Genomic DNA, 11449 nt, shown 5'->3' with positions numbered 1-11449 from the left:
AGCTGGTCTGCAGCCAAGGGAGGAGGAGAACAGACACAGCAAGAAGCTGGAAATCCCTTCCCAGATGTTGGCTTGGCCAAGAACAGGAATCAGGAGAAGCCGAGACTGCATCAAAGCCACTTTGTTCCTTCAGAGATGTAACACGGCTGCTGCTTGGGGCTGTGGCAAGAGTTGGGATGAGGCAGAGCTGGCAGGAACAGGCAGGACTGGGAGGAAGCAAAGATCACGTGGATACCTGACACCAAGCAGCTCCTCAAGGACATCACCTGAGAATCTGGTGCCCAGGGCTCTCCTGAGGAGCTGGAGGTAAATGGATACTACAGGGATTAGGAATAGGGCTCATTTTCACTTTTCCTACCAATAAATTGATGTGCACCTCCAAAGGAAGGGTGGTAAAGAGAGAAGGCAAAATTCAGAAGGGTCAGAGGAGAGATGGCACAGAAGCGGCCTCTGGAATTTTATCAAAAGTCATTAAAAGGATAAGAGGACAGAGCAGCAAGAGAACACAGAGAGAGAAGGCAAGAGAAAATGTGTTCTGGGATGCACAACCAGGAGTACCCAATACAAACTCGAGCAATTTTTCCTAGCACCCCCCAGGGACTGCCAAGGCCATTCTGGGAGACGGCTGTTAGTCACCACACTAAAAAAAGACTGGAACAGCACAGAAACAAAAGGCAGAGAGACAGAATTCAAGAAGTGCTTAACAAGTCTGATGAATTAGGGGAGAAGTTTTCTGTGGATGGAGACAAGACCTTTCCCCCACCTGGCACTTGTGCTTTTCACCCCAAGCCCTCCCTTCCCTGTTTTGTTTTTAGTAGAGCTTGAAGCAGAGAAGCCATTAATTAAGACAGGATTAATCCAGACCAGGCATGATGTTTTAGTACCTTTTGCTCAGAGGCTGCAAGGCTGGGATTAAATATTGCAAAGATAGAGATGATACAATAATTACTGAAATACTTCAGAACTTCAGCCCCAAATCACATTCGGGTGCCAGTGCCTTTGTCTCCTCTACCCAAAACCAGCTGCTCTAGGAGCATTGAAACAGATGAATTTATGTGCTGCTTAAATCAAAGGTATCTGTTGGAAGAAGATTAGGATAGCTAAAGCAAGAAAACAAAAAAAACCAAAAAAACAAATATATTGAAACTTCGTTTACACTCCAATAAAAGACAAAGCCCGTCCCTCCTCTGACTGCGGAACTGGCCTGTACCTCTGTGATAAATTATCACCTAGAGAGAAGAAATCTAAAGAGATATCGTTAATCACAGTCAAACAATTCACAGAGAGAAAAGAAACAAAAAGAGAACTTACTTAACATTACCATACTTTACTATGAAACACTTAAATATGTCACTAAGGATGTATGTCTAAATTAAAAATAAAACTAAGACTTAACAGCTTAATAAATATGAAGTGAAGGATATATTTCTTAATAATGAGGCAGAAGAGAAATGAAAGTTCAGATGGCAAACTATTCTCTAGCATGTCCAACATGCTACAGGGTGGGAGCACAGCTAAGCTTCACGTGCTAAAATATTGCCTCTTCCTTGGCAAACAGATGGTGGATGCAAAGGGACGTGGGTGACATGGAACTTGCTTTATATTTTGACCAAAGGTTCCCAGTTTGGTTCAATATCTAGTAAATCTTCCAGGTTTTTGGGTTTTTTCCCCCCCTCTTAAAAGGCAGGTATACAGGGATTGTATATCCCAAGTAAAAATATACAGATATATATTTCAGAATTATTTTGTGCTGTTTAAGAAGAGTTTTTCCTTAATTTGAGGTGAAGCCATTTAACCAAAACAAAAAGCAGGTGATGGATGGATTCTGCCTTGTCTCGTGCTCCGGCTGGAGCACCCCCCATGCACTTACAGACCCAACGTACCTTTCATGTAAAACAGGAGGAAAATCTGCTGATTTTTTCCCCCCTCAAAAGTACCTTAAGCCACAGGAGTGGCTTGAGAATCAAATTTCATTCAACTATAAAAAAAACCCAACCCATAAACGAGCATGAAACATCTGAGTTGAAATGCACAGACCCAAGTGAAGCTGGAGATGAAGAGTCTAGACTTGAAGTGATGTTTGCCCAGTAAGTTATTCTTTTTCCTGAGGCAACGTAGGGGAAAAAAAAAATAAATCTACCTTTTCTGATGGTGTGAAATAGTTTGCCATCTGACTATAGGAGAGTATGAAGAAATTTCAAGGACAAACTAGATCAGCCTTTACCTCGGGGCCTCTGTTTCTCTGCATCATAGATCATTACAACTTCAGTGACCTGGAAGAGAGAAGGGAAATTCTACTCACTGTGCTACCAGGGGAGGGCTGGAACAGTCACCACCGGCTGGTTCCTGCTCTCTACCCACAAAGCACAATTCAACTGCAGCCATCATCCCAGCAACAGCACAAAACCAGGGAATATTGCTCTTCCTGGGAGCTTAGAAAGCCTGAGTTCATCTCTGTTGTCTCATTACACTTCACATTTTAATTTAACATTGAGGTTTTGCACTGTTTGTACCCACACTGTGGCCTATTACACACCCCGAAGGTTTGTCTTCCAACAACTCATCAGTGTAGCTTTTTAAAAGATGAACTTCCCCATTTTTAACCATTTTCACTTGCACCATGAAAAGCAGCTTGAGCTGCAGGCACCTTTACAAACGTGCAGGGCTCCTCTGATTGAATTACTGGAGCACCAGAGTGAGGCCCAGAGCACCAGTTAAACCAATCCTTTAAACAGCTTTACAAAACCCCTCTAAGTTCTGGATGAGCAGTATCAGTGTGATTTTAACTTAAAAAAAGAAAAAATGGAAATTGCAAGCTGTTCAAAGGCTTCAAGATTATTCTTCTAAGAAAAAGCACCACTGTGAGCTACAATTCAAACAAAACCTGAGGTGTAATGTTTATGTCAACATTAAAACGGCTGAAAGCAACTGCTCTGAATTCTCTTAGATGAAGAAAAGTGGTCACAAAATGGGTGTGATTTTGTGGAATCACATCTTCAAGACAATCTTAGGATACTTTTTACTCGTGAGTAAAAATGATAAAATTGTGTCAGATTTTAAACTCTTACAGCTGGAAAACAATTGGGTTTGAGTTACTGCACTCACTTGAGCACATCCTACTGGATGCTACCAGCTGGGGCTTGGGAATCAATGTGGGGATTATGCCATGGGACAGTGCCAGCTCTGTCCCTCCACTGGTCCATTTGGATCCCCTTCTTCACCCTGGCCTTAACGACCCAGCAATTACCAGGGCTAAAAATCAGTGCCTGCCTTGGTCTCCTCACTCTCGTAGCCACAAAACATTTGTGAGACTCCACTGCTCCAAAGGACTCATTACAACTCCAAGAAGACTTTCTGATTTCTATACTATGAGTAAAGTGCTACTACTTACTTTTAAGGGCACTTACAGTTGTGGCTGGTGCCTTCTACACTTGCAGGACATACCCTGTATCTCCCCAGCATCCAGGGCACAGCTGGAAAGCCAAGTCTGTGAGGAAGAGCCTTTAGAAACTACATTCCACAGCTGTGGAACGTGCTCCCTGTTTTTATTATTAGTCTACTGCAGCCTTTCAAGCTAAAGAAACAGTTGTTAGCTGTTGCTTTTTGCGTTTTAAATAAATTATCTTAATGGAATTTTAAACACTGATTTAACTGTTGATAAACTTAAGAATTTGTTTCTCAATAAATCCTTCGCTGCCACTAAGAAATGTTAGGGAAAGGTTATTGAAAGAAGTATCAGAAACCACACTAAATGCCAATCAAGTTTATTTTTACCAGCACAGTCCTGAAATTAATTCAGGCAATTTTTAAGTTCCTCAAACTTATTCACAGCTGAGTTATTTAATTCAGTAGTTTACCATTGTAAAGGGGCAGTGAGAGCTGGGATAAATGGGAATTAAAAGTAAATAAAAAAAAATAATCAGAAGATACAGTCATTTCAGTCCAAGGTTATAAAGTAAATTTAAAAAGGTGCATGAGGAGCAGTTTGTCTCAGAATGGAGGTTCTAGGGACACCAGAACTGAGATTCCAGATGGTTTGAAGGCAGGTACTGCTCCCAAAATAATGGCAGGAGACACAAATTTAACCTATCTATACACATAGACAAAGACCAGGATCTTAAAATTCAGCCCATTGAGGGACTTGCTGTTCCCAGAAAATAATCAGCAGACATTTTTAATTGCCCAGCTGTAAGGTATCAAGAGAAGTGGGGGAGAGGGAAATAATAATAATAAAAAGAATCATTCTTAAGCCACCTCAAGAGTTTTTGGAAGAAGGGACAGAATAATGCACCAAGTAGACTTAAACATGAGGAGAGAGAAGGAGCAAAGTAAATTCCACATGAGCAGTAGGCTCTGCCAAGAGACATTTCCAGATGATGAATGTTCATCAGTTTCTCACAAAATGCTTCATGTGCCCCTCCAGCAGTTTGTCCAAATTACCCCCAAATGTGACAGCTTGAGGAAATATGAGAGGAGGCAGCAGGGAGGGGAGGCACCTTCCCCCCCAGGACTCACCACTCCGAACTTCTTGAAGTATTCCCTGAGCTCTGTCTCGCCACAGTTATGAGGAATCCCACCAACAAAAATTTTATTGGATTTATTGTTATCGCTCCTGGATCCTTTCTGCTAAATCAAGGAGGAGAAAATTCAGTCAGAAGGACAATAAGGTTGGCTGCTTCTATCACTTTACACTGAACCATGAACAGCAGGCTCTGGCAGGCTCAGGGGGAGAGCTCTAGCCTTGAAGTCTCCCAGCCATGAAAGGGAACCACATTCCAAGCTCAGAGGTTCAGTGATCCCTGTTCTTCAGAGGGCCAGGCATGCAGGGCCTGTGTTCTGAGGCCCTTGACTCATTTTACACTGAAATCTGATGAAGCTGCAGGGTGTGGAGTAGGGCTGGAACAGCATCAGCCCTGCCAGTGCCCGTCCAGGCACCGCTCTCAAATCTGAAGAACTCCACTAAAAGCACCACTAAGAGCTTAAGAAACACCACACCCAAACTGACGCTGCTCTGCACAGAGCCTGCCCATGGAAATCTAAGTAAAAGACAATTTTTAGAAATACAATTTACACTCGAGGTCTGCATACTGACTTCTGCCCTTAAAACATGGATATAATCCAAAGGAATTCAAGAGAACTTGGACAACAGGCAGGATACACAGGGATCTTTCCTTACCCATCCTTCCTTCGGTCGTGTCCGCTCTGGCTGCATCCCCCGAGGTGTACATGGCTTTGGATCAATCTGGAAGAAGTTCCAGTTTGGTCAGACCTCAGCATGCAGAATTCTGCTCTAAAAGTTACATTTGTGGCAGCTGAACCCACATGCAGCTCCTCAGAGCAAAGCAACACAAGCCACGGAGTCAGAGCTGCCTTACAATAGATCTTTTAAACCAACAACCAGGTTAACTCTGACACTCTGCAAATAAGGAGGCAGAATTTAAAGCAGATCTTTGAATCTGGTGCAGGAAAAAAAATAACAACACAAAAGCAACTTACATTTCGGCCATCTAACGTATGAGGTCTGCTGGCCAGCACTGTTCCCACACAGTTGGGATCTTTAAATTTGACAAATCCAAATCCTCGAGATTGATTTGTTGTTTTGTCTTTCATTATTACACAGTCTACAACTTCTCCATACTGGGAGAAGTAGCTACGAAGAGTTTCTGTCAGAGAAAAAAAAGCAAGTATTAAACAGAACCAGATATTAACAACACCAGACTGTGTTTGCAATTATGAGACAACAGATCAGCAAACATGGAAAACAACTTCAAACTCATCTTTTAAAAATGATCACATTTTACTTCCTGTAAACAAATGGTAGACAACAGTTTATTTCCACTCATACAAATGGAAAATAGCAGGAAAGTGATTATAAAAAGGGTTGTCTGTTGAGCTGACAAAAACTTCAGCACCAAACAGTATAAACCTAAAAATATTAACATATATCTGAGCTGTCTCTACAGGAAGTTTTATTAATTAGCAGAGGAGCAGGAGACTCTCAGCCCAATCTCCCCACCACAGCAGTGCCTGTTAGGAGCTCCTGGCTGGGTTTTCACAATGACCCAGTGCCTGCAGCACACGTTGCTCACCTTGTGTCGTGCTCCAGTCCAGGCCACCCACGAACAGCTTTCTGCAAATGAAGCACAGGGCAGATTTAGGGGCTACAGCAGATGCTTCATCTTATTTAAGGCACGACTCAGCTCTTCTGGACAGGTTTGGGGGTCCTGTGGCCTCCAACACACCCTACAAAGCTGGCGGCGCACTCAAAGCTGCTGATTAAACCAAACCCTTCCTCCATCTCTGCTCTCTGCTCCTCCCTCACTCACCACGAAACACTCACTTGGCTGCCAACACCTTCTCGTGGGGTGAAAGCAAAAGTAGAACTGCCGAGTTCAGGCCTGAGACAGAAGTCAAACCTGTGCAGCAGGTACTAAATAACAGAGCAGCACTAATCCAGCATCAGTTGTGAAACCATTGTACAGCCCGGTTTCGAGATAGCGCCGAGCAGATGAGAAAGTCATGGCTAAGCCCCAAACTAAACTGCCTAAAACTGATTCAACTCTTCCTTTGCAAAGAGCACCCAAATCTGCAGGGTTTCGTGTCCCAGCACGCCCAAGGACCTGGGTTGGTCTAGAGGAGCTCCATTCCAGGCTGCCGGCTCTGCAGCTCTTTATCAACTCTTGGGTGTGACAAAACTTCTAGCAGTCATTTACTCAGCAATTAAAGGTTGGTTTTAGCCACCTCAACACCTGGCCCTTGTCAGTACCAAGAATCAACCCAAAAAAACCCATCATAGCTGTCTCCTGAGGAGCAGCATCAAGCTCTGCTCTCTGGGACCAGGAGGAGGACTCAAGAAGGGCTGGAGCTGTGCCTGGGGAGAGTCAGGCTGGGTATCAGGAAAAGGTTCTTCCCCCCGAGGGTGCTGGGGCAATGCCCAGGCTCCCCAGAGCTCCAGGAGCATTTGGCCAGCGCTCTCAGGGACAGGGTGGGATTGTTGGGCTGTCCTGTACAGGGCTTTGATGATCCTTGGGGATCCCTTCCAGCTCAGGAGATTGTGTGATTCTGTGAAAAACTCTGCTGTTAATGGCTCTGCACTGGCAAATAAACTGGGATAGTTTATTTTTGGGGGATGCCCTCTAGTTCTCCATCAGACCTCAGAGAGAAAAAACATCTTCTACTTTGTCTTCTACTCGCCTTCACCTATACCTGGGTACAGCTGAGGGTGATGGGAATTCCTGCATCCTCACTTACATGGGCAAAGTTGAGTTTCTCCTGAAAAAAAAAAATATTGAACTTCCTCTCACGTGCATTTTTCAGGAGCAGATAACGGCAGGGAGAGCCCGGTCAGCCCCAGTAAGAGCTGCAGGTGCAATGGGAGCATCAGGGAAGTGAAAGCCTTGCAACTGGAAGTTCCTGTGGAGCAGGGCAGCTCACTGACAAAACCAGCTTGTCCCTTTCCACTTTGATTCACTTCTCTGTGATATGACATCATGTCACGACCCTTCTGCACCAGCCAAAGTGACAAAATTCAATACTACACAGCACCTACAGGCCTTGTTCCATTGAGGCAAACTCTGTTCCTAAGTTACAAGCTGAGACGTGACACGAGTCTTGTCTTTCACAAAAACAGACCAACTGTTAAGCGTTGATCAAAGCGTCTCCTTGAGCAGCCAGAAAACAACTGAGCTGGTGACATGCAAGGCAAAGACAGCCTCAGTGTCACAGCAGACAGCGGCCGCATCTGCTGCTGCGTTATCGTAATGCAAAAGGACGTGCCACCCCTCCTCTGCCCTCCCCGAGAGCGGGGACAGGACATGGCACCCCTGCCCTGCCCGCTCTCAAAGCAGGCCTGTTTTCTGTGGGCATGTTCGGGATGACGAAGTTTTCCTCAAGGACTGGAAAAGTGCCCCCAGCTCCCTCTGGCAGCGTGCTGGCTCCTGGCACAGGCTCAGGGCCTTGCTCGACAGCAGCCAGTTCGCAGCAACAGGTCGTGTTCTGGGACCAGCCAGACTTTGCCCAGGTGGCCCCGCCATCCTGGTGGCTACCACAACTGTCCCTTCACCACCTTCCCTCTCCACACACAGGGCACAAATCCCTCTGCTCCCTGTGCCATTGTTTTTGGGGAAAATAAGTACTTCTATTTCCTAACAGCAAAGTAAAACCAGCTGATCTACTGCTATATTCACAATAAAGTTTTGACGTGTTAATGACATTTTCTTGACCAACCACATTTGGGCTTATGGTTTGTTTTGGGGTATTTTTAACTAAATTTGATAGCTTGGTATACAAGATTAATCTATTTTACATCCTTGTAAAAGTACCAGCTGTGTTCTGAAAGAACACCAAGCTGTTTGCAGGGAGGGAGGTCACTGAAACCTTCCAATTCCACCATGAATTATTTGTAGTCACCCTACATGGACTGAAACAGCAAAGCTGAGTTGCTCAAGGCCAGCTCCAGCAGCTGTATGGAAATACACAGCCCTGGTTCATACACACGCTATGGAATACCAAAAGCCAGGAATCCTCTGCCTTGGGATCCTCCGTGGTTTGAAGACACTGAGCAGGGCCAGAGTTTATAAAAATCCAGATGTGGTATCGTACAGGACAGCAGCGAGGCAGGATGGTTGTGTGAGTGCTCCTGCCCCCACGCTCAGCTGCATCTTTCCAAAGGTATTACCCAAGCTCCATCCCAGAAAACTTTTGGTCCTAACAGTTTATGGGCTGGCAGTTATTAAATTCATAGAAATATTAAAAGTTCATAGAATATCCAGAGTTGGAAGGGACCCACAAACATACGAGTCCAACTCCCAGCCCTGCACAGACACCCCAACAATCCCACCCTGTCCATCCCTGAGAGCGTTGGCCAAACGCTCCTGGAGCTCTGGCAGCCTCGGGGCTGGGCCCATTCCCTGGGGAGCCTGGGCAGTGCCCAGCACCCTCAGGGGGAAGAACCTTTTCATGATATCCAGCCTAAACCTCCCCAGGCACAGCTCCAGCTGTTCCCTCAGGTTCTGCCCCAGGTCCCAGAGAGCAGAGCTTGGTGCTGCCTCTTGGGAAGAAGCTGCAGACCGTGGTGAGTCTCCCCTCAGGCACCTCTATGTTTTTAGTTCACACACCCCCATAAAGCTCCAAATTTATAGACTGGAGGACACTACAGTCCCTCCCCACTGGAATGCAAAGCCACTCCCAGCACAGCCAGGTGACAACACAAACCACCAGCCTCTTTTTTGGGCAGGTGCGTCTGTCCACCATGAGCAGTGAGACCCCAACAGGTGCAGCACCCCTGAAGCAGCACAATTCCCACAGGGATCACTTCAGGAGCAGAAAGTGGGATAATGACTCCTCAGAAGCTGCAGCTGTATAATAAGTTTTAACCAAGTGTTCCACCTCACTGCTTCCTGTGAGAATTTTAATTGCTAATTTATTCTTTGTTGCTATAAACGTACTTGCTGCTGGAGCAAATCATCCCAGAATTAGTAAAAAAAGCATGCACAGGTATTTGAAAACCACCAAAACTCAACAGAAGCACAAACTCTTTGCCTACATAAATAATACGGGGTTTGATTAACACCTCAGCACAGCCCCCATCAGCTGCAGGACAGAAGGACCAGGATCAGCACTTTTCTTCATCCAAACCAGCCCCAAGTACTAATTAATTACAACAAATAACACCCAAAAGGCCCCTCCCTACCCATGCCAACACACCTGCAAGGCTTACAGCCTCCCTAAGTGTTTTTTCTTAAAACCTCTGCCTAGAAAAGCAGTTGAATTCATAACTTCCCATCCAGACTTGCCTCTCACAGCAGCTTTAAACCAGAGCTTCCTTCCCAGGGCTGGAGCAGCTGCCGTTTGTTCTACACTCTCACCTTTCCCTCTGAGCACTCTTGGGGGAGAAGAATAAATAAAATTTCCCTCTCTGATTAATCCCCAATCCTTCCCAATCTGATTACAGCTCCAAAGGATCACAGCCTGTGACTGGGAACAAACTCTGGGACAGCCGAGCCTGCTCAGGAGGGGAGTTGATGATGTTCCACAGAATAACCTGGAGCCTGGCGCTCACCTAGAGCTGGAGAAGTGAGACCTGATCAGGTCTCTCATAAGGCATCAGACAGTGATTAAGGCCCAGGAGCAAATAAAAACACTTTCAGAGCAAAACCTACATATTTAAACAGGCCTCATGCAGTAGGTGTTAGAACTAGATGATCTCTAAGGTTCTTTCCAACCCAAACCATTCCAACATGATATTCCAATCACTTATCCTGCCTCCTGTATTTTTAGGATTTACAAATTAAGAACATGCAGTAAATAAGCAGCTTACAAAGCAGCACGGGACAAGTGGTTTATGTTTCCAGTTTCAAGCAAGGTGACCAGTTCTGATGGGCAAGTTTTGTGCCAAAACTTGCAGTGGAAGAACCAGTCAAGGATTTTTTAATTTGGTTTTTGCTACTTCGAGTTCTACCCTGCCCAAGTCTGCAGTCTGATAATTTCAATGTCACCAGGGTACAGCTCTCAAACAGAGTAACACTGCGTGGAACTGGATGATCTCTAAGGTCCCTTCCAACCCAAGCCTTTCTATGACTCTAAAAGCACGTCAGAAGAACCAGACTTGTGTCAGGTTTCCGGTTTGAAGCCACAAAAAGCCCCGGGAACGATTAAAACCGGGATTCTCCTGCCTGGAACGCATCCCGAGCAGAGGACAGCAGAGGGGAGCTCCGGAGGGCAGCCCCGCGGGGGGACACGGAGGGTGAGGGGAGGCTCCCGGTGCTGCCTTTGTCCCACCGTCTTCCCCCTCCTCCACCCCAGGCCCTCGGGGCGGCCCTGATGAGTCACCAGAACAAAGTCTCCAGCGGGTTCACAGAATCACAGAACGGACCCTCAAGCACCATCGAATCCAATTCCTGGCCCGGCACAGAACTCTTCAACAATCCCACCCTGTGCCTGAGAGCGTTGTCCAAACGCTCCTGGAGCTCTGGCAACCTTGGGGCCGGGACCATTCCCTGGGGAGCCTGGGCAGTGCCTACCATCCTCTGGGAAAAAAACCCTTTCCCTGATATCCAGCCTAAACCTCCCCAGACACAGCTCCAGCCTTTCCCTCGGGTTCTGCCCCAGGTCCCAGAGAGCAGAGATCAGAGCTGCCCCTCTGCTTCCCCTCACGAGTAAGTTTCAGACTGCGATAAGGTCTCTTCTCAGTCTCCTCCAGGCTGAACACACCAAGTAACCTCAGCCACTCCTCCTAAGGCTTCCCCTCAAGGCCCTTCACCATGACCGCTGCCCTCCTTTGGACGCTCTCTAACACTTCAGTATCCTCCTTACATCGTGGCGCCTAAAACTGCACGCAGGACTCAAGGTGAGGCCGTACCAGCAGAGCGGGACAATCCCCTCCCTCGACCGGCGTGTTGTCCCCCCGCCCCGCGTCTCCGCGTTAGTTGACAGGGGAGGCGGACACGAA

The 11449-nt window shown here is 46.4% G+C and overlaps 1 protein-coding gene across 1 annotated transcript in view; it reads right to left on the bottom strand.

Moving 5' to 3' along the window:
- Positions 1 to 6521, bottom strand: part of DAZAP1 (DAZ associated protein 1) — a 19172-nt gene extending 12651 nt beyond the window's left edge. Inside the window, exons 1-6 of the mRNA XM_017743818.1 lie at positions 6473 to 6521; positions 6090 to 6179; positions 5497 to 5663; positions 5177 to 5242; positions 4516 to 4626; positions 2225 to 2273 (exon numbers count right to left, since the gene is read on the bottom strand). Of these exons, the coding sequence (XP_017599307.1) occupies positions 2225 to 2273; positions 4516 to 4626; positions 5177 to 5242; positions 5497 to 5663; positions 6090 to 6179; positions 6473 to 6521 (532 nt within the window). The remainder of the gene's footprint in view (positions 1 to 2224; positions 2274 to 4515; positions 4627 to 5176; positions 5243 to 5496; positions 5664 to 6089; positions 6180 to 6472) is intronic.
- Positions 6522 to 11449: the final 4928 nt, after the last annotated feature.

This window comes from Corvus brachyrhynchos, unplaced genomic scaffold (assembly GCF_000691975.1).
Source record: "Corvus brachyrhynchos isolate BGI_N302 unplaced genomic scaffold, ASM69197v1 scaffold219, whole genome shotgun sequence".
Classification (NCBI taxonomy): Eukaryota; Metazoa; Chordata; class Aves; order Passeriformes; family Corvidae; genus Corvus; species Corvus brachyrhynchos.
This window is presented reverse-complemented; position numbering and strand designations above follow the sequence as displayed.